The following is a 23483-nucleotide window of genomic DNA, read 5'->3' as shown; positions in this document are numbered from 1 at the left end:
TTTCTAATGTGCTTTAAAAACTAACTGTGGAGTTGTGGAATCAATATTTTCATCCTGGCATATTTCAAGTAACAGACAAGCATCATTCAGAGGGGTCTCAACCATGGCATAGCCAAGTGTCACCCTTTGAGTGCAGAAGCAGAAAAGTGTTAGGATTATCTGCTCTTTGTATGTGTACCTTGCCCAGCCTTGCAGGCTTACAGGCTGGGCAAATGAGTGGTTTACCAGCATGATTTAATGTAGTGAAAGTAGATACTGGTGTGAAGACAACCTAATCATTGTTCCTTCCAATCCCAAGTCTCCTCATTCTTTTGCTTTTCATCCCCATTGTGTTTTCCATTTCATGCGTGTAAATGATGTCAGAATTTGGCCAATAGCCCACAGTGTAACTCAATGCCATCTGAAGAGAGTCTGCACTTCAGAAAAATTGCTTCTTTACAAAATAGGATCTATTGCACTCCAGTGTTTGTCTGAGCTGAAAAATCCAAGTTATGCAATATGCTTCCAGAGTGAAATCTAAGCACATTTGACAGGGGGGATTTCTGTTGCCTTTCACAGAACTCTAAGTCTTCTGATTGATGAAGAGAAATATATATCTCTGATAAAGTGGTGCTCGATTAATAACTCCCCCTCTTCACCTGCAGTGTAGTTGTCCAAAATGGCATTTAAAACAGGACAGAACTGAGTATATTGGTAGAAGTGATGGGGTGCTGTGAGATAAAAGAGGTGTTTTCTCTTTCATATCAAAGTCCCATATTAGGTCATACTGACTTAACAAGTAAAGCAGCTTTCCCTTCATTCTTTGAGTAGCTACTATTCTGATTCAAGCCAAATCAGAGAGCTAAAAATTCTGGAGGCACACAGGTGTTTGTGTGTGGGTGGTTCACAAGAAGTGAACCATACATAAGTGAGGTTATTCTGAGGGGTGTTCCTGAGAAATGACATATTCTGCCCCAGCATTGCCTTTGGAGTGATGTGCTACAAAATAAAGAAAATGGATAAGGTAATAAATTTTGCTAAAATAACCTACAGCAAAAGCCAGGCTTGTCCATTTCCAAGAAGAAATTAACTTAAGTGTTAAGAGAACAGCAATCTGCTTCAGGCTTCCTGGAGAAAATGATTCACTGATAAAATTTCATGGTTATATTTTTTCTCTAAGTGCTTCCTCTCAAAGATCTGTAATGCTGATCAAAGTACTGCATGCCTGGGTGGCACACTAACTCTTCCTGCTTATCAAAGAGGGAAAATTATATCTGTAGGTGGTTGTTCTTCCCATCTTGGTAGAAGGTTGCACCATTTGAATGTTACCATGAGTTAATACTGAATTACTAAATGTAGAATTGTTTTAGCAGTACACTAAGACAACTGAGAAATAGGGACTTCAGCCATCTAAAACTTCATGTGGGTGTATTGACAGAGAATAGGGGCAGTTTTCTGTCAGTGGGCACTAACACTGTCTTAGGTTATAATGTAAGATGTAACCCAACGGATGTATTCTGTGACCATCTTCATAAGCTGTTAAAACTGGTGGAGCAGTTTTCCTTATCTCTGCTCCATGACATATCCCTGATAACTCTGGGGCCTGTCTCTGCTCCTGGGTCATCAAGTCTCACTGCATGACTGATAAAACTGCATCACCCCATTGTGAGATGCTCCACCCAGGGGGAGGAGCAAGCATTCCTACTTGCATATAATCTGAGGTTTGGAACACTGTGTTGCTGTCACAACATGTATTTGGCACAAAGATAATGCAATACAGAGAATACTGCAGAATATATGGGTAGAACAATCCTGTCAGGATTTCTGAATTAAGGAATAAACCCAAAACTATGTGCATATTTTGGGATATTTGGTTATAGTGGGATGCGTACTTCTGTGTGTCAGTGCCTTAAGAATGATAATAATTGCATGTTCACAGGAGTCCTTAGGAAATGACAGATCTGACTGGGTGCATCTGCTGACTATGCTAATTTAAATAAAAGCAAATTTAGTCCATGGAGACATTTGCAGCACACCCAGGGGGGTTGTGTTTATTCTCACTCACCCCTAACAGTTGCAGATCACACTGTTGGTATGAGCATTCTTTCTGGTGAGGCTTGGAGGGCCAGCAGTGTCTCTGACTGTGCCTCACTCCTTTTCCTCCCTGTTTTTTCCCCATCTTTGGACTACGGTCTCACTGTGCCAACACCAGTCTTTGTGGAGCTCTATCTTGGACAAAATCAGGGAGCCCCTCTAAGTAAACAAATAAATATTAAAAAAAGAAAAAAAAAAAAAAAAAAAGAAGGAGGAGGTGGAGGGAAACACCTTCCCCCAGCAAAGAAAAGTGGCAGGAGCAGATCTAAGCAGCCCTTGCTGAAAGAAATGTGTGCCAAGCAAAGAACCTGGCATAGGTTCCTTTTGAAATGCTGTTCATTTTAAATCTCTTTGAAAATCTGAATAATCAAATTAGGCAGAACTGTTGAAGTTAGCATTTTTGAAACCACCTAATTATCATTATTTTAATACTTAAATATTCACTTATTTGATACTGCATATGTTCTTTCAGTTGACTGAAATACTTAAAAAGTCTGATTGTGACAATAATCTTTTCTGTATTTTCTTTCTTACTGTGAAGGTGAAATAGAGTTTAGAATGTTTCATTGCCTTATTAATTAACAGTAACTTTTCTGTTGTGGAATTATTAATACTCTTGCTGATACACTTATGAACATCTCTCTAAGCAAGTAGAATTTCTGGTCAGCTGTATGAGTGTCTGCAGATTGCTTTTGCACATGAACACAGAAATTACCGGATTTGCACAGAACAATTAGTTCAAATTGGTCAGTTCCAGTTATTCCTGTTTGTCACACAGAGGCAAGTTTTCCTTGTGCTGTGTCTGTGGTATAGAATGGCCTCTTGCTCAGTGTGGTGTTGTCTGTGCTGTAAGCTGCTCACCCTTGTAGCATAGCTGCAGGAAAGCCACAGCAGTAAGCAGCAGGATTTTAATATGTTAATTTAATCTGTTAAATGTAGTTTCTGTGCTGGTTTCTCCACCAGTCTTCTTTAACTGATCGGTCTGTAGTCTTCAAAAGAACTGTTGTAATGAAAAGTAAACAGCCTTGGAGTGTCATAAATTACTTTAATCTCTGTGAATATATGTATTTAATGAAGGTAGGAATTTTGAAGTCAAGAAATACTCCTTAGAAATATAAACTTCAATGAACAGGAAAAAGATCTAGCTGATTCACGGAGGAAAGGCAGAAGCATCAACATTTCTTTTAAGAAATTAGTTTTTTAGTTGAAAGCCTGCTGTTCAGCATGAGTCTCTTGACTGTTCAATAGTCCAAGAAATGTGCAATGCTGCCACTAACCCCATTTTTATTCTGTTGAACCAAGTAAGTAAGGATTTATCAATATTTAATATTTAACACAGTCTTTCCAAAATTGAACATCACAGAAAGTATGAAGTGAGTACATACTATATGAAATGAAAAGTTAACGGTAAATTCTTGTATGTGCTGGAAATACATGTTTGTTGTGAGACATCCTTAAAAACTGTTCTCTCTGTTCTCCAGCAGGTCCTTCCAAAACATCAGAGCTAGATGACAGAATTGACCCTGGAAAAAGTTACAGAGGTAGATCTTTTGCTTGTATTTTTCCTCACATCTGTTTTAGAAATTAAATATGTGAGTTTTGCTTTTCACAGCTTTGCTACTTGATTTGCCATAAAAGTGAGGGTATTGGAACTTAAACATGAACAGAAATTAAAATTATGGTTGCTTTAATTTCCAGCTGTCCAAGTAGAGAGACATGTAGACAGGAACTTCATTTCTTCCTTTTTATCACACTAAAGCACTAGTTATTTGGATGAATTGGTATGTTTCTCAGGTAATTCAGTCTGTTTCATGATGGCTTACAAAGTTTAACAAAACTCTGTTTTATAAATTGTGAGTACAATTGAAGTATTTTTTCAGTTCGGTGTGAAGTGAATGAGCACATAAGGAAAAAAATAAATGGAAAGTCTGTGTTAGGGGAAGCAATTCCTTACTGAAACTCCATCGAAAAACTCCTTTTCAAAAAAATTGTGCAATTTTTTTCAACTGTTTACAGTTTATATTAAAAATACTAGTTTTGCCATTTGCAAAGACTAGGAAATATTAACTTGAATTTTACACCATGAATTTTGTTGTAAATCAGAATGTTCCAGGTACCATGTGAAAACAGCCTTCTGAGTGTTGTTCATGTAAACAAAAAAAAATCTGGAATTTCTCCTGTGAAAATTCTTGCTTTTTATAGTAGGGATTAAAAATAGTGAATTTTTTTTACATATTTTACTGTGGTAAATTTTTACATTATATTTGTAAAAGAAACCACCAGCTTGGTAAAATACTCAAGCATAGAGTGATTTGAATGAAGATACTTTCCAAAATGCAAAAACACAGCTTTACTCTGCAGGAATAACTAAAATCTGTTTCTTCACACACAACTATTTAATTTTGATAAACTTTCTGATATCATTAGCTTCACTTTGTTTAACTGTAGTGCAAATAAATTTAAACTGGTCTTTCTCACACCGAATGTTGATCAGCTAATCCTGTTTATATTGTTGGTGCACTCTCCAAAAACAAAAGCATTGTGATCATGAATTTCTCTCCCATGTTTCATTGTTGGCCTTGCAGCCTGTTATAAAAATCATCACAGCACAGCAACCATGAGTGTGTACAGATGTAAAATTGACATGTGGACACACAGCCTTTGTTTATATTTCCAGTAATCCTGAGTAAGAGAGGGGAAAATAGTTATGATTGTATTAACCCTAGAAAGCCCAGACAATGGAATTTCCTTCTGTCATAGGACCAAGTGTGCACTGCTGCATGTGCAGGTTAGCAAGTGTAATGCTCACCTCCTTGCCTTAGTCTGGAATTGCTGAAAGGCCCATGGTAACATCTCTTTGGTTCTATTTGTTGCATGTTGTGAGTGCAAGGGGCTTCTTGGACAGTGTTGGATTAAATGCAAAGGCATGTAGTGTTTGTTTGAAAATCTTGTCCATCATTCAAAAGTCCTGTTTTTCTCTTTCAGATTCCCCCCAGCCTGAGTCAACAGAAACAAGTGAAGATTCTGAGGCTGAGTTCAGTAACGGAGGTCAGTTCTCCAGGTCAATGATTTTAGTTAACATTTTTATATCCAAAATGTGTTTTCCAAAGCCTACATTATCTGACGTTGAATGAAGAGTATTGTGTGCTGGTGTTGACTGTCGTTTGGATTGTGCACTCCTTTGTAAAGAAACTTGGTGGAGAAGTAATGGAAAACCACAATATACTGGAGCATATTTGACTTATTGAGCTGGTTTTGAGATGATGGCAGACAGAAATTTGTATCTCTGGTGTAATTTTTAAGCATTGGTAATGAGATCTCCCAGTGGAATGCTGTTACTTCCAGTTAGCTAACGAAGGTAGTCCCTCTCTGCACAATTTATTTTGTGCTTTTTTTTGCTGTTGCGTGGTCTTTTTGCAATCATGCAATGTCCAGTCATGTTTCAGAAGACAATGTTGTTTTCCTTAGGAAGTAGAGAAGCATCTTTGCATTTTGCTGTCTTGTGCTTTGCACAGGCCCTTTTGAAGGAGCAAGCTGTTCCTTCACAGGTAGGAACAGGAGCTTTCTGAAGTTACTCAGGTAATTTATTGCAGAATTTGGTGTCCTGATAATCAGAGTTCCTTCAATCTGTTAGAGTTTTTTAAAACTCAGAACAGTTCCAGTGCTGCCCAGGAGTTTCCTGGGAAAAAAAAACAGTGATTTTTTGTGGTTGTTTCTTAAAGATGATGATGATGAATTCATGCCCCCTGACAAGCAACTGGAGAGCACTGAGTCAGCTAATGCAGCTGCCAATACTGCGAGAAGAAAAGCAGGAGAGTCCAGTTTTGGTAAGATGAAAATAAAGATGATTTTACCACACTGATTTTTTTTATGAAAATGTTTTGGGTAATTTTGTGATGCAAAAAAATGTGTAAAAACGTGTAAAGTAGAGTAATTTATTTTAAAATCCAGGCCTTTTTAAGCAGTTAAGCATTATCTGTTACATTCCATTGAAGTTTATCAGATTTAATTCAGTGAACCACCATAAACCACAATGTGAGCATGTCATGGTTATATAACGATTTTCTACCTCCCATTCAGCTGAGTCACTTTCCCATAGTCCTCTTCTGCTTAGGTGAAGTAACAGGCCTAATCCATGATTTTAAAAGGGTCAGGGAAGCCCTTATTTCATAAGACATTACCTAAATGTAACAATAAATTACCAGAATTGACCTTTTTTTCAACAGAAATATTTTGAAAGATGTTGCCTAGTTGAAATTGTACATCTTCTCCAACCATTCTCTTTTCATATTTCTGTGTTGGCTTTTATGATTTTTGTTTTGGTTTGGTTTTAATCTCCCAAATCACATTACTCTGGGGCTTGCTGTATGCAAATTGTGATGGGAATGGTCATTATTTTAAGTCATGAAAGGCATTTGTAAGGTGCTGGTCCCCCAGAGTTTATTGGTTTGATGGGATGTGAAAAGTCCATCATTGTGCAGGTGACTTTGCTCTGAGCACGAGGCTCTGCAGCCTGAGTCGTGTGTTTTTGAAGGCAGCTGTTGCAAGCAGCAATGCTCCTCCTTGCAAATCCCATTAGTTTTGCTTTGAAGGTAGCTATCACTATAGTTAAAGGTACCAGTACATGAAACTCAGCAGCATTTCTCATGCACTACACATGCTGACTGCAGTATTAACAGAACTCACTTGAGCAGAGAAATCTACGTAGTTTTGTTTTCATCAGCATAATGCCATGTGCTTGATACCTGATCATGAAGAAGGAGCATGAGGAAGGGGGAGTGTGATAAGAAATGACTGAGATTCAGGCTCTGCCTTGGTTTATCTGGAATTTTATAGCTTCAGATGCTGAGTGTGGTCGTTTGAGTCAGACTGAGGTTTGGCAACACACCTTTTTCTCAGACCTGTTGTTCTTCACAAGTTTCTGTAAGAAAGGTGTGGAAAGTTGCACCTAGTTTTGCTGAATGTAATAAATCTGTTGTGCATGAAGGCTGGTATTTGTGTTAATGTGTAGAGGCAGTGGCTAAAAATTAACAGTAAGGTAACAGTCTAACTTAAATTTCATTTCTGGTTTAAAAAGGCATAGAGAATAGGCAGCCTTGTGTGGATTCTGTAAAATGAAATTATTTTTTGTCAATCCTCACAAAAACAAGTCAGACCAACAAATGAGGGCAGTGTTTGGATTTTACAGAGTCTTGGGTTTAATCTGTGTCTAAGTATAGAAATATATAGAAGAAGCTTTTAAAGCTGTTCCAGAGGTTTGCCTGAAAGCTACAGCCAGTGATGCAGATTTGCACAAGTGATTGTTTCCTGGAAAGAAAACCATCAGAGGTCTGACATTTTGGTTTATGTTGCTGGGGATTTTCAGTGTTTTTTCCCTCCAGTAACCTTGGCAAGATGGTGAAAAAGGGAAGAGGCAAAGCTATAGTGTGCCTGGAATCTGACAGGTTAGCTGTAGCTGATGAAGGTGTCTGAGGTGGTCTTAATGAGATTGGATGAGTGTGTTAGTGTGGGAGACACATAATCACGGAATGATTACATGTGGTGCTTTATTGAGGAGCTCTGGGAGTCGGGGTAGAGACCCAAATCCAACTCCAACAAGGGCTCAAATGCTATACAATCTTATACCCTTTTGTTATACAACTCTAGGTTAATGATTAAGCCTCCCATTGTTTTATTGTATACACCCAAGCATGAATTTTGGTAAATATCTTCCCTTGTGATTCTCACAATTCTGGTTTAAGGTAATAATCAAGTTCAGCTCCCAACAATCGTTACAATTATATCATCTATCATATGATGATTAGGTACAGTTTCACCCAACCTAGTAGAGAATAGATTTATTTCTAAGATACACAGGCCTAAGTACAGATCATCCTAATCCTCCTTCCCCCTGATTACCCAGGCAAAGTCATACTTGATTTGGTTAAAACAATAGCATGAAAGCCCCATCCTGGTTGCAGTGAACCTGAGGTTCTATTCCCCAGCTTTGCTGCTACAGAAATCATTTTAATTTTAACCCTATACACTATCAAGTGGGCAGCACAGTATGATTGTAATTCAGCAATCAGAAAGTTGAGGTTATGTGTGTCAGAAGAAATTGTTTGAAAGGGCACAAAATCATGATTGAGAAACAGGAGACAATGCTAGTGAATGACATTTAGAAATGGGAAGAAGGCTTCTTACGTAGGAGCTATGTCTATTTACCAAAGATCAGTAGAGACCTAGAGATGATAATGGGTTGGTAAAAAACACTTCATTGTTTAACATCATTGGTTTACTGTGTCTTAAGAGGAAATGTCACATTAGAGTTTTCTTCCAAAACTTTGTTGCCGGCTGTTTCAGGTTATTTGCATGAGTCCCTTAACTATGAGTGTTTGTTTGTCAGGGGTTTGGTGCTGGACTGTGTGGACCACCTTCCAATCTTGTGGCTATAAGAATGTATATCCTTATATAGACTGTAAACTGCTGTATATTTTAAACTTTTAAAAATCTTTTCTAAACCTGTCAAAAAGGTTCGAAGTGATCAGTTAATGTGACTGGCATTTTTATGACTGTACATTAGGTTCATGTTTACTAAAAAAACTCCTAATTCTTTCCTTTTGTAGTACTTCGCATTTGCTAGTTATGTGCCCAGCACTCACTTGGAATTGGAACAAAACACGATACTGTTTTCCATGAAGAGGATGATGTATTTGACATAGTTCAGATATGCTCTGGTTAAGGTGTCCCAGTAGATAAAGCTGAATTTCTGCTACACACCACACACATCATGTGAAGAAAAACCTTTGAAGCAAAGATTCCTTTAAATTTGCTCCCAAAGTGATACCAAAATTCAGCTTACAGAGATCTGAAAGAAGATACTCTTGAAAATGCACTGGCACAGCTTTACTCTGCAGGAATCACTGAAATATTTTCCTTCACATACTGCTACTTAATTTTGATACAGTTTCTGAACCAATTACCTTGATTTTCTTTAATTGTAGTGGAGTTAAATTTCTTTTTCTCACACCTAGTGTTGATCAGCTAATCCTGCTTGTCTTGGTGCACTCTGCCCTGACAATAGAATTGTGATCATGAATTTCTCTCCCATGTTTCATTGTTGGCCTTGCAGCCTGTTATGGAAATCATCACAGCACAGCAACCATGAGTGTGTAGAGATGTAAAAAGACACATTATCTGTGTGGACACACAGCCTTTGTTTATATTTCCAGTAATCCTGAGTAAGAGAGGGGAAAATAGTTATGATTGTATTAACCCTAGAAAGCCCAGACAATGGAATTTCCTTCTGTCATAGGACCAAGTGTGCACTGCTGCATGTGCAGGTTAGCAAGTGTAATGCTCACCTCCTTGCCTTAGTCTGGAATTGCTGAAAGGCCCATGGTAACATCTCTTTGGTTCTATTTTGTTGCATGTTGTGAGTGCAAGGGGCTTCTTGGAGAGTGTTGGTTTAAATGCAAAGGTATGTAGTGTTTGTTTGAAAATCTTCTCTGTGATCGTCATTCAGCAGTCCTGTTTTTCTCTTCTAGATTCCCCCCAGCATAACAATTTGGAAACAACTGAGAACCCTGAAGTTGAGGTGACCATTGAAGGTCAGTTCTCCAGATCATTGATTTCAGTTGACATTTTTATATCCAAAATGTTTTCCAAAGGCTACATTACTTGGCCCTGAATGAGGAGAATTGTGTGCTGGTGTTGACTGTCGTTTGGATTGTGCACTGCTTGCACAAACCCAATAAGTACAGTTCATTATTTCTTTTGGAGTTTTGAAATTTAGGGCAGTTCCAGCGCTGTCCATGAGTTCCATGCCAGAAAACCTGATTTTTTGTTGTTGTTGTTTCTTAAAGATGACGATGACGACTACCTGCCCTCTGACAAGAGACGGAGCAGCACCAAGTCGGCCAATGATGCTGCCAATACTGGGAGAAGAAAAAGAGAAACGTCCCATTCTGGTAAGATAAAAATTAAAGATGATTTTATCTCCCTGCTTTGTTTTATGAAAATGTTTTGGATAGATTTTGATTGAAACAATTCAGTATGGTTGTAAATTAACTCACTTCTGGTAATTTTTTTGGTCCTTTTTGAGATAATTTGAGAAGCTAACAAAATTTAAAATACACCACAGTTTTGGAATTTCATTTAAGAGGCATGGGCTGTGTGTAGATTTATTGCTGCAGTGTAATCCTGATCATGGACTATGTCTGTTTTTTGTTATTTGATGTGATGATGTAGGTAGACACACAGGAAACTGAGATATTTTGGTTGTGTTCTTTCATGATCCCTTGTGTTGGGTTCTCCACAGAAACTCATCTGTACGCTTCAGTTTACTGATTAAAGCTGCTTTACCCGTGGTATTTTGTGGTCCTTTACCTCTCCTTTATTCTGTGGTTCAGTTTGGTTTATTGACACTTTAATTTGTTTGCTTTTGTAAGATTCTGTGAAGTCTGGAATATGTTTTTTACTTTATATTTTTGAAGGCAGCCATACTGTTTGGCATGAAGGGAATGATGTATTTGACATAGTTCAGATATGTTCCAGTTAAGGTGTCCCAGTAGATACAGCTGAATTTCTGCTATACACCACACACATCATGTGAAGAAAAACCTTTGAAACAAAGATTCGTTTAAACTTGCTCCCAAAGTGATACCAAAATTCAGCTTACAGAGATCTGAAAGAAGGCACTCAGATACTCTTGAAAATGCACAGGCACAACTTTACTCTACCAGAACAACTTAAATATGTTCCTTCCTGCGCTGCTACTTAACTTTGATATAGTTTCTGAAACAATTAGCTTCACTTGTTTTAACTGTACTTCAGTTAGGTATAATTTGCTCTTTCTCACACCGGATGTTGATCAGCTAATCCTGTTTGTATTGTTGGTGCACTCTCCAAAAACAAAAGCATTGTGATCATGAATTTCTCTCCCATGTTTCATTGTTGGCCTTGCAGCCTGTTATGGAAATCATCACAGCACAGCAACCATGAGTGTGTAGAGATGTAAAAAGACACATTATCTGTGTGGACACACAGCCTTTGTTTATATTTCCAGTAATCCTGAGTAAGAGAGGGGAAAATAGTTATGATTGTATTAACCCTAGAAAGCCCAGACAATGGAATTTCCTTCTGTCATAGGACCAAGTGTGCACTGCTGCATGTGCAGGTTAGCAAGTGTAATGCTCACCTCCTTGCCTTAGTCTGGAATTGCTGAAAGGCCCATGGTAACATCTCTTTGGTTCTATTTTGTTGCATGTTGTGAGTGCAAGGGGCTTCTTGGAGAGTGTTGGATTAAATGCAAAGGCATGTAGTGTTTGTTTGAAAATCTTCTCTGTGACCATCATTCAGCAGTCTTGTTCTTAATTTTCAGATTCCTCCCAGCACGACTCTTCAGAATCAAGTGAAGATTCTGAGGCTGAACTCAGTAGCGAAGGTCAGTTCTCCAGGTCATTGATTTCAATTTCTTGGCCATTTTTATATCCAAAATGTGTTTTCCAAAGGCTACATTACTTGGCACTGATTGAGGAGAATTGTGTGCTGGTGTTGACTGTCATTTGGATTGTGCACTGCTTGGTAAACGCAGTGGAGAAATGTTAGAAAACCTGGTGGAGAAATGGTAGACAACCACAATATACTGAACCATACTGGACTTACTGAGCTGGTTTTGAAATGACGGCAGACAGGCAGTTTGAATCTTCTGCATATTTTTCAAGTGTTGGTAATGAAAAATAGTCATTGAACTGAGAAGATGTTCTAGCATTCATATATTCTGGAGAACACATTGCTTTATAAACACACTGTAGTTCTGTGTAACATTTGCAATTAACACTAGCTTCTGGGATGAATGATACTGGAACAGAAAGGCTGTGTTTCAGGTGATATAAGTGAAGCCTCGATGTTTCTGTGTAATTTGTCCATTTCACTACAAAACATGGATACTGTCTTTAGATATCTCCTAGTAGAATGATACTACTTCCCGTTAGCCAAAAAGGGTATTGCCTATCACACAATTTATTTTGTGCTTTCTTCTGCTGTTCCATGGTTGTTTTATGATCATGCAATGTCCAGTCATGTTTCAGAAGACAACATTGTTTTCCTTAAGAAGTAGAGAAGCAGCTTTGTTTTTTGCTGTCTTGTGCTCTGCACAGGCCCTTTTGAAGGAACAAGTTGTTCCTTCACAGGTAGGAACAGGAGCTTTCTGAAGTTACTCCGGTAAGTAATTTATTGCAGGATTTGATGTCCTGATAAGTATTGTTCCTTATTTCTGTTAAGAGTTTTGAAATTTAAAGCAATTCCAGTGCTGCACATGAGTTCCTTGGATAAAATAATCAGATTTGTTTTTTTTTGTTCTTGTTTCTTAAAGAGGATGATGATGAGGAGTACATACCCCCTAGCAAGAGACGGAGGAGGAGGTCCGCTAATCCAACTGCCAATAGTCGGAGGAGAAAAGCAAAATGGTCCAATATTAGTAAGACAAAAATTAAAGATGATTTTATTTCCCTGCTTTGATTTTTGAAAATGTTTTGGGTGATTTTGTGCTGCAGGAGTGAGCTGTTAGTTCAAGCCTTCATTTCAGAGCCATGGACTCGGTGTAGATATATTGCAGTAGTATAGTCATCATCATCACTGGTTACCTCTGTTGTTTTTCTTACTTGACTTGACAACGCAAATAGTCACACAGGAATTTGGTATTTTCTGATTGTGTTCTTTTGTGATCCTTTTTGTTGACTTCTCCACAAAAATGCATCCATGGGCTTCAGTTTACTCTGGCTAAAGGTGCTGTCCCTGGAATATTTTTCCATCCTTTACCTCTCCTTTATTCTGTGGTTTCGTTTATGGACACATTAATCTGTCTGCTTTTATAAAGTTCTGTGCAGTCAGAAATAAGTTTTTCCTTTATGTTTTTGAAGGCAGCCACCAGATTTCATATGGCAGTGAAGGAAGAGATGTGGAGAGCATTTGTTAGAGCATTTGAGATGGGAAATGTGTTTTGTGAGGACAAATTAACATCATTGGATATTTTTCCACAGAAATATTTGGAAAAATGTTGATTAATTGAAATTGTACATCTTATCCAACCATTCCATTTTCATATTTCCATATTGGCTTTTATGATTTTTGTTTTGGTTTGGTTTTAATCTCCCAAATCACACCACTCTGGGGCTTGCTATATGCAAATTGTGATGGGAATGGTCATTATTTTAAGTCATGAAAGGCATTTGTAAGGTGCTGGTCCCCCAGAGTTTAGTGGTTTGATGGGATGTGAAAAGTCCATCATTGTGCAGGTGACTTTGCTCTGAGCACGAGGCTCTGCAGCCTGAGTCGTGTGTTTCTGAAGGCAGCTTTTGCAAGCAGCAATGCTCCTCCTTGCAAATCCCATTAGTTTTGCTTTGAAGGTATCTATCACTATAGTTAAAGGTACCAGTACATGAAACTCAGCTGCAATTCTACTGATATAGAAGAATGAATTGTTGAAATAACTTCTGATACAATTAGCTTCACTTGTTTTAACTATAGTGCAGTTAAATATTAATTGCTCTTTCTCACACTGAATGTTGATCAGCTAATCCTGTTTGTGTTGTTGGTGCACTCTCCAAAAACAAAAGCATTGTGATCATGAATTTCCCTCCCATGTTTCATTGTTGGCCTTGCAGCCTGTTATAAAAATCATCACAGCACAGCAACCATGAGTGTGTACAGATGTAAAATTGACATGTGGACACACAGCCTTTGTTTATATTTCCAGTAATCCTGAGTAAGAGAGGGGAAAATAGTTATGATTGTATTAACCCGAGAAAGCCCAGACAATGGAATTTCCTTCTGTCATAGGACCAAGTGTGCACTGCTGCATGTGCAGGTTAGCAAGTGTAGTGCTCACCTCCTTGCCTTAGTCTGGAATTGCTGAAAGGCCCATGGTAACATCTCTTTGGTTCTATTTTGTTGCATGTTGTGAGTGCAAGGGGCTTCTTGGAGAGTGTTGGATTAAATGCAAAGGCATGTAGTGTTTGTTTGAAAATCTTCTCTGTGACCATCATTCAGCAGTCTTGTTCTTAATTTTCAGATTCCTTCCAGCATAGCATGTCAGTAACAACTGAGAACCCTGAGGTTGAGGTGACCATTGAAGGTCAGTTCCCCACTTTATGGATTTCAATTTGTTGGACATTTTTATATCCAAAATGTGTTTTCCAAAGGCTACATTACTTGGCCCTGAATGAGGAGAATTGTGTGCTGGTGTTGACTGTCGTTTGGATGGTGCACTGCTTGGTAAACGAACCTGGTGGAGAAGTATTAGAAAACCACATTATACTGGAGCCTACTGGACTTACTGGTCTGGTTTTGAATTGAATCCTGACAAGCAGGTTTTATCTTTCCCGTATTTTTCAAACGTTGGTAATGAAAAATTCTCATAGAAGGGACAAGATGTTCTAGCATTCATATATCCTGGAGAACACATTGCTTTATAAACACACTGTAGTTCTGTGTGACATTTGTAGTTAACACTTTCTGTGTTCTTTCTGTACTTTCTGGGAAGAATGGTACTGGAAGAGAAAGGATGTTGCAGGTGTTTTGGAGTGATGCCTCCAGGTGTCTGTCTACTATTGATAAGGATGAGATACAAACCTTTGAACTTAGCACCTCCCTTTCTCATCTGAATGGCTCTGGAGCTGCTAACCAGTGTCCCTGGTGTTCCCAGGCTGGGATCTTGGTAGGAGATCAGCTGTGTTTCTTGTATTTTTGAGTTAGTGTTCTGTAACTGCTTCAAAAGACTGCTGAGAGTGGCTTTTGTAGTGATTGCTTGTCGAATCGATGAAGACCACCCAATCAGCAATTTGGAAAGTAGGCAGGGCAAGGTGGGACTTCTGGCATTTGGGACCAAGTGGACACTTGTGCCCTTACCTTCAGCATTTTACAATGCAGCATGGAAATAACTCCAACACTACTTGAACAAAAAAGTTTATATGTGAAGAGTCATTAAGTTGAGCATATATGTGGAGGCCTTTTCCCCAGAAGTAAAAGTGCTCTGTAAAGGTTTTCTGTGACTGAGTATAACAGAACTCTATAGGTACAAGGTATGTCAATATGTGATATTATCCTTGCTAAGTGACCCATACCGTTGGTGACATGGGTACATGTTTTTCTGTATGTGAAATTAGTTTTCTTTGTCTGCTCTCACCATTTGTTTCCTCTGAGGTTGGAGGTATTGGTAATTGGCAGTCTGAGAAGGTCATTAACCGTAATTAAGACAGGGCTGGATTGGGGAGTGACTGACTGTGTAGCAGCTGTCTGACAAGTGGCTCAGTTTGCTGTTCTGTCTGTCCACTTGTGTGTGTTTTAAGGCAGAGTTGACCCGTTTGATGAATTTCATTGGCCCCCATTAGTTTTACTCTGGTTTGAAAGTGGGTTGAGAACATTTGAGTTCTTTCAGCCAAAACCTATTTTCTGTGTTTTAAGATATACTTGTGCAATAATATTGCCTTCAGTTAGCTTTCTCAGGTAAGTAATATTTTGCAGAATCTGGTGTTCTGATAAGCACAGTTAATTATTTCTATTGAATATTTCTATTATTTCAGTTAGAACATTGAAATTCAAAGCAGTTCCAGTGCTGTATATGAGTTCCCTGGATAAAAAAACCTATTTTGTCTTGTCTTTCTTACTTAAAGCTGATAATGATGGCTACCTACCCTGTGATGAGAGACTTAAGAGCTCTGAGTCAGCTGATTCAGCTTCCAATACCGAGAGCAGAAAAGCAGAAGAGTTCAGTTTTGGTAAGCTGAAAACTAAAGATGACTTTATCTTAGTGCTTTGTTTTATGGAAATGTTCTGGGTAATTTTACGCTGTGACATGTTGTGAGTGCAAGGGGCTTCTTTGACAATGTTGGTTTAAATAGAAATGCATCAAGTGTTTGGTTGAAAATCTTGTCTGTGGCTGTCATTCAGCAGTCCTGTTTTTTCTCAGATTCCTCCCAGCATAAGGTGTCAGAAACAAGTGAGGGTTTTGAGCTTGATGTCACTTTTGAAGGTCAGTAGCCCAGGTTATGGATTTCAGTTTGTTGGACGTTTTTGTATCTAAAATGTGTTTTCCAAAGCCTATATTACTTGGCATTGAATGAAGAGAATTGTGTGCCTGTGTCAACTCCTGTTTGGATTGTGCACGCTTGGTAAATGAACCTGGTGGAGAGGTATTAAAAAACCACAGTATACTGGAGCATACTGGACTGGTTTTGAAATTGTGCCTGACTGAAATTTGTATCTCTGGAGTAATTTTTAAGCATTGGTAATGAGATCTCCCAGTGGAATGCTATTACTTCCAGTTAGCTAACGAAGGTAGTCCCTCTCTGCACAATTTATTTTGTGCTTCCTTTTGCTGTTGCATGGTCATTTTATGACCATGCAATGTCCAGTCATGTTTCAGAAGACAATGTTGTTTTCCTTAGGAAGTAGAGAAGCATCTTTGTTTTTTGCTGTCTTGTGCTTTGCACAGGCCCTTTTGAAGGAACAAGTTGTTCCTTCACAGGTAGGAACAGGAGCTTTCTGAAGTTACTCCAGTAAGTAATTTATTGCAGAATTTGGTGTCCTGATAATCAGAATTCCTTCAATCTGTTAGAGTTTTTTAAAATTCAGAGCAGTTCCAGTGCTGCCCAGGAGTTCCCTGGAGAAAAACCCTATTTTGTTTTTTCTTTCTTACTGAAAGATGATGGTGATGACTCCCCAACCCCTGATGAGAGACCGAAGAGCTCTGAGTCAGCTAATGAAGCTGCTGATAATGGGAGTCAAAAAGCAGAAGAGCTCAGTTTCGGTAAGATGAAAAATAAAGAGGATTTTATTTCCCTGCTTTGTTTCATGAAAATATTTTGGGTAATTTTGTGCTGCAGGAGTGAGACGTGTTAGTTCAAGCCTTCATTTCAGAGCCATGGAGTCTGTGTTGGTGAATTGCTGCAATATAATCATCATAGGCTACCTGTGTTGATTTTTGTTATTTGACATGACAACATAAATAGACATACAGGAATTTGATATTTTCTGATTGTGATCTTTCCTGATCCCTTATGTTGGGTTCTCCACTGAAATGCATCCATGGGCTTCAGTTTAGTGTGGTTAAAGATGTTTCGCCTGAGATTTTTTGTGGTCCTTTACCTCTCCTTTATTCTGTGGTTTGGTTTAGTTTGGTTTGTGGACACATTAATCTGTCTGCTTTTGTAAAGTTCTGTGCAGTCAAAAATATGTTTTTTGCTTTATATTTTTGATGGCAGCTACCAGAGTTCATATTGCAGTGAAGGAAGAGATGTGGGGATACAGTCAGAGCATTTGAGATGAGGAATGTGTTTTGTGAGGATAAATTAACAATATTGGATATTTTTCCACAGAAATGTTGGGAAAGACGTTGTGTAATATAACTTATACATCTTCTCCAACCACTACCTTTTCATATTTATACCAGTTTTTTGGGAATTTTTCGATATTATTACGCGATTTAAAGTGTACAAGGCTTTGGCCACCCTACTCTGCAGGCTTTCAGTACCTTTGGTTTAAATGCAAAAGCATGTAGTGTTTGTTTGAAAATCTTGTCTGTGACGATCATTCAGCAGTCCTGTTTTTCTCTTTCAGATTCCTCTCAACATAATGTTTCAGAAACAACTGAGAACCCTGAGGTTGAGGTGACTGTCGAAGGTCAGTTCTCCAGGTCATTGATTTCAATTTGTTGGACATTTTTTATATCCAAAATGTGTTTTCCAAAGGCTACATTACTTGGCCCTGAATGAGGAGAATTGTGTGCTGGTGTTGACTGTCGTTTGGATGGTGCACTGCTTGGTAAACGAACCTGGTGGAGAAGTAATAGAAAACCACATTATACTGGAGCCTACTGGACTTACTGGTCTGGTTTTGAATTGATCCCTGACAAGCAGTGTTTATCTTTTGTGAGTTTTTTAAGTGTTGATAATGAAAAATTCTCATTGAAGTGACAAGATGTTCTAGCATTCATATATCCTGGAGAACACATTGCGTTATAAACACACTGTAGTTCTGTGTAACATTTGTAGTTAACACTTTCTGTGTTCTTTCTGTACTTTCTGGAAAGAATGGTACAGGAAGAGAAAGGATGTTGCAGGTGTTTTGGAGTGATGCCTCCAGGTGTCTGTCTACTATTGATAAGGATGAGATACAAACCTTTGAACTTAGCACCTCCCTTTCTCATCTAAATGGCTCTGGAGCTGCTAACCAGTGTCCCTGGTGTTCCCAGGCTGGGATCTTGGTAGGAGATCAGCTGTGTTTCTTGTATTTTTGAGTTAGTGTTCTGTAACTGCTTCAAAAGACTGCTGAGAGTGGCTTTTGTCGTGATTGCTTGTGGAATAGATGAAGACCACCCAATCAGCAATTTGGAAAGTAGGCAGGGCAAGGTGGGACTTCTGGCATTTGGGACCAAGTGGACACTTGTGCCCTTACCTTCAGCATTTTACAATGCAGCATGGAAATAACTCCAACACTACCTCAGCAAAAAAAGTTTATATGTGAAGAGTCTTTAAGTTGAGCATATATGTGGAGGCCTTTTCCCCAGAAGTAAAAGTGCTCTGTAAAGGTTTTCTGTGACTGAGTATAACAGAACTCTATAGGTACAAGGTATGTCAATATGTGATATTATCCTTGCTAAGTGACCCATACCGTTGGTGACATGGGTACATGTTTTTCTGTATGTGAAATTAGTTTTCTTTGTCTGCTCTCACCATTTGTTTCCTCTGAGGTTGGAGGTATTGGTAATTGGCAGTCTGAGAAGGTCATTAACCGTAATTAAGACAGGGCTGGATTGGGGAGTGACTGACTGTGTAGCAGCTGTCTGACAAGTGGCTCAGTTTGCTGTTCTGTCTGTCCACTTGTGTGTTTTAAGGCAGAGTTGACCCGTTTGATGAATTTCATTGGCCCCCATTAGTTTTACTCTGGTTTGAAAGTGGCTTGAGAACATTTGATTGCTTCCAGCCAAAACTTATGTTCTGTCTTTTGTCATCTACTAGTGGAATGATCTTCCAGTTATCTAAAGAAGGTAGTCCCTCTCTGCACAATTTATTTTGTGCTTCCTTTTGCTGTTGCACGGTTGTTTTATGTTCATGCAATGTCCAGTCATGTATGAGGAGGCAACATTTTTTTCCTTAGGAAGTAGAGAAGCATCTTTGCATTTTGCTGTCTTGTGCTTTGCACAGGCCCTTTTGAAGGAACAAGCTGTTCCTTCACAGGTGGGAACAGGAGCTTTCTGAAGTTACTCAGGTAAGAAATTGATTGCAGAATTTGATGACCTGCTTAGTAATGTTCCTTATTTCTGTTAGAGTTTTGAAATTCAGAGCAGTTCCAGTGTTGTCCATTAGTTTCCTGGACCAATAACCATCGATATTTCTTTTCAAATTTTTTTCTTTAATATTTTTTTTTTTCAGGTGATGATGATGAGTACATACCCCCTGATGAGAGACTGAGGAGCAGCAAGTCGAGTAATGAAGCTGCCAATACTGAGAGAAGTAAACCAAAAGATTCAAATTGCGGTAAGATGAAAATTAAAGATTATTTTATCTCCCTGCTTGGTTTAATGAGAAAGTTTTGGGTAATTTTGTGCTGCAGGAGTGAGACATATTAGTTCAAACCTTCATTTCAGAGCATTGGACTTTGTGTAGGTGAATTTCTGCAGTATAATCATAATCATAGGCAACCTGTGTTTGTTTTTGTTATTTGATGTGACTAGGTAGATAGTCACACAGGAATTCAGTGTTTTCTGGTGGTGTTTTTTCGTGATCCCTTATGTTGTGTTCTCCACAGAAACTCATCCATGGGCTTCAGTTCTGTCTGGTTAAAGATGTTTTGCCTGGGATTTTTTGTGGTCCTTTACCTCTCCTTTATTCTGTGATTTGGTTTAGTTTGTTTTATAGCTTTAGATGCTGAGTGTGGCCCTTTGAGTCTGACTAAGGTTTTGTTATACGCCTTTTTCTCAGACCTGATGTTCTTCACAGGTTTCTGTAAGAGAGGTGTGGAAAGTCGCACCTGGTTTTGCTGAATATTGTGAGGTGAGGGTCTGCAGTGACACAAGGTCCCCAGGCAGGTGCAGAGGACAGCTGCTTATTGTAAAAACCCAGCCTTTTAAAGCAGATAGGGGGTTATCAGTTTCATACTTCTAAATCATAGCAAACATAAATCAACCAACCACACCACTCAGGATGTGAACACGCTATGGCAACATAAAATGTTTTTCTACATCTAATTCAGCTGAGTCACTTTCTCCTAGTCCTTTTCTGCTTAGCCAAAGTAGCAGGCCTGAGCCATGACTTTATAAGGCCTTCCCTTTGTAAGGTTTTACTTAGAGACAACAAAATGGAATAAATCTGTTGTGCATGAAGGCCGGTATTTCTGAGAAGGTCTAGAGGCAGTGGCTAAAAATTGCAGGTCCTGTTTTTCCCTTTCAGACTCCTCCCAGCATGACTCTGCAGAATCAAGTGAGGATTCTGACGCTGAATCCTCTAGTGAAGGTCAGTTCCCAAGCCACTGGTTTCAGTTAGTTGGGCATTTTAAAATCCAAAATGTGTTTTCCAAAGCCTACGTTACCTGACACTGCGTGAAGAGAATTGTGTGCCAGTGTGGTCTGTAGTTTGGACTGTGCACTCCTTGGTAAATGAACCTGTTGGAGAGGTATTAAAAAACCACAATATACTGGAGCATACTGGACTTAATGGGCTGGTTTTGAAATGATGCCTGACTGAAATTTATATCTCTGGAGTAATTTTTAAGCATTGGTAATGAGATCTCCCAGTGGAATGCTGTTACTTCCAGTTAGCTAACGAAGGTAGTCCCTCTCTGCACAATTTATTTTGTGCTTCCTTTTGCTGTTGCATGGTCATTTTATGATCATGCAATGTCCAGTCATTTTTCAGAAGACAATGTTGTTTTCCTTAGGAAGTAGAGAAGCATCTTTGCTTTTTGCTGTCTTGTGCTTTGCACAGGCCCTTTTGAAGGAACAAGTTGTTCCTTCACAGGTAGGAACAGGAGCTTTCTGAAGTTACTCAGGTAATTTATTGCAGAATTTGGTTACCTGATAAGCAGAATTCCTTCAATCTGTTTAGAGTTTGTTAAAATTCAGAGCAGTTCCAGTGCTGCCCACAAGTTGCCCAGACAAAAAAAACAGTGATTTTTTTTAATTTTTTTTTTTGTGTTCTCAAGATAATGACCATGACTACGTACCCCGTCACAAGAGACAGGACAGCACCAAGTCAGCTAATGCAGTTGCCAATGCTGGGAGCAGAAAAACAAAAGAGTTCGATTTTGGTAAGATGAAAATTAAAGATTATTTTACCTCCCTTCTCTGTTTTATGAAAAGGTTTTGGGTAATTTTGTGCTGCAGGAGTGAGACATGTTGATACAAACCTTCATTTAAGATCCATGAACTCTATAGATTATTGCTGTAGCATAATCATCATCATAGGCTTTCCCTGTTGTTTTTTGTTATCTGATGTGACAACCTAAGTAGACACAGAGGAAGTTGGGATCTTTTGACTGTGTTCTTTCATGATCCCTTCTGTTGAGTTCTCCACTGAAACGCATCCATGGGCTTCAGTTTACTCTGGGTAAAGGTGCTTCACCTGGAATGGTTTGTGGTCCCCTACATTTCCTTTATTCTGTAGTTTGGTTTATTGACACATTTTCTATCTTCTTTTATAAGGTTCCATAATGTCAGAAATACGTCTTTTAGCACAGTGTTTGTGTTTGTATTGAGAATTCTGGAAATTTAGGTCAATATAAAAATTCTTTTGGATCTCCTTGTAATGTGTTTTTCATGACAGATGTCAATTTTAGTGAAACTCACTGAAATTTTTAGAGTTGTTCTTAAGAGATCATTAATGCCTGTAGGCTGAATATGTATCATTCTTTTTTGTCTGATCAGGAGAACATCAGTACAGCATTACTAGAGGAAACTATTGAGTTAGTGCTGCAGAAGCTTTTGTTAGATATGTTCTCTCAGTAGAAAATCACCTAAGCTTTGTTTGCCAGCAGTGTAGAAGTGAAGAAGCATTGAGCTTGAGTTCAGCTGGAGAGGAAAGGGAATAAAATATTAGAATAATAGAAGTTCTAGTTGAGGTTGCAATATATAATCTCCAGTTTTAGATCATCTCAGGGCTTACCTGCTCAGTGTTGCTCTGAGTTGACTTAGGGTATCTTCTCTGTGCTATTTTGAAGAAAATTTCATTTTGAGATAGCCAGTGTGCAGTTAGATTACAGTGATTTGCATCTCACAGATTATTCAGATACCTTTACTTCTGATAAAGATAGTACTTCAGATACTTCCTAAACTGTATTGTAGATATTGTGTCTTATGTTCACTTTGAGGTTCACATACAGAAAGTGGCATGTCTCTGTGGTATTGCAGGACTTGGTTAAAACACAAAATGAATGTGAGAAGTTGGGGGAAAGACCCTTCATTTGCTCTAATGAAGAAAGAGCAGCTTCTGGTAGTTGTAGTGGTGCTGTTCAGGCATTTCAGAAGACTTTGAACTTTTAGTATTGAAGTCAAATATTAGATAATGGGATTGGAGAAAGGAGGTGGGTAATCTGTCATGAGTAGCTGCAGAATGACAAAGATTCATGCACTCAGAAAACAGAATAGACACTTGTGTGAGAAATCTGTCTCACAAGGACTTCCAGTATTTTACATAACCGTGGTAATATTTAGATGTTTGAGTTGGAGGTCCTTCCTGTATGTCTTGACTGAACAGGTATCTGAAGTGGCGTGAAAATAATAAGCTGTGTTCTTAGTTTTTGGAAACAGGAAAATAAAGTGGAAAGCAAAATAATTTTAACCAGCCTCTGGTAAAATGTTTGCTAGATATTCTTAATCTCTGGAATAACTGGAAGTGTAATAGCTTGAATGGCCTAATTTTTTTACCATTGTATTTACTAGATTCAAGTCTTTGGAGTAAGAAATATGTTGTAAGCACACTTGCTTGACCCTTTCTTAGAACACCTGTTCTTAGAACACCAGCTGTTGCTGGTACCATCTACAAAAGAGTTGTGGGATTTTCCTAAAAGCATGGAGATAGTACAAAAAACAGTCAAAATGTGTGCTCTGTTAGAGGCAGAAAATTAGATGTTAAAATTCCGTTACTTGATCCAGCTCTCCATGGAACACAGGTTTGGATTTGGATAACTTCTGTCTTGAAGCTGTATTTTCTTTCACAAATAGGATTTATGGGGGTATTGTGCAACACCACGACTTGGAGAAATACTGGGTTAAGGTGAAGGATGGCAGATGCCTCCTGATCCATGTAGTTGTACAGATTTGCACCAAAACAACTCCATGCACTTTCTGTAAGCTTTATCAAGCTTTACTTATTAAGCTTTTCAGCACCCAAATTTAGATAACTATCAACAGCAGCTATAAACTGCCTTTACCCCTG

General features: G+C 38.5%; 1 protein-coding gene across 1 annotated transcript in view; it reads left to right on the top strand.

Moving 5' to 3' along the window:
* The window catches only part of GTF2I (general transcription factor IIi), a 71020-nt gene that overhangs the window by 23336 nt on the left and 24201 nt on the right, over nucleotides 1-23483 (top strand). The window contains exons 11-25 of the mRNA XM_066333148.1: nucleotides 3555-3614; nucleotides 5059-5121; nucleotides 5796-5900; nucleotides 9600-9662; nucleotides 9918-10022; nucleotides 11435-11497; nucleotides 12428-12532; nucleotides 14126-14188; nucleotides 15726-15830; nucleotides 16022-16084; nucleotides 16757-16861; nucleotides 17671-17733; nucleotides 19485-19589; nucleotides 20502-20564; nucleotides 21253-21357. Coding sequence (XP_066189245.1) covers nucleotides 3555-3614; nucleotides 5059-5121; nucleotides 5796-5900; nucleotides 9600-9662; nucleotides 9918-10022; nucleotides 11435-11497; nucleotides 12428-12532; nucleotides 14126-14188; nucleotides 15726-15830; nucleotides 16022-16084; nucleotides 16757-16861; nucleotides 17671-17733; nucleotides 19485-19589; nucleotides 20502-20564; nucleotides 21253-21357 — 1236 coding nt within the window. The remainder of the gene's footprint in view (nucleotides 1-3554; nucleotides 3615-5058; nucleotides 5122-5795; nucleotides 5901-9599; nucleotides 9663-9917; nucleotides 10023-11434; nucleotides 11498-12427; nucleotides 12533-14125; nucleotides 14189-15725; nucleotides 15831-16021; nucleotides 16085-16756; nucleotides 16862-17670; nucleotides 17734-19484; nucleotides 19590-20501; nucleotides 20565-21252; nucleotides 21358-23483) is intronic.

This window comes from Sylvia atricapilla, chromosome 20 (genome assembly GCF_009819655.1).
Source record: "Sylvia atricapilla isolate bSylAtr1 chromosome 20, bSylAtr1.pri, whole genome shotgun sequence".
Lineage (NCBI taxonomy): Eukaryota > Metazoa > Chordata > Aves > Passeriformes > Sylviidae > Sylvia > Sylvia atricapilla.
The sequence above is the reverse complement of the archived record's forward strand: the minus strand, read 5'-3'. Positions and strand labels throughout refer to the sequence as shown.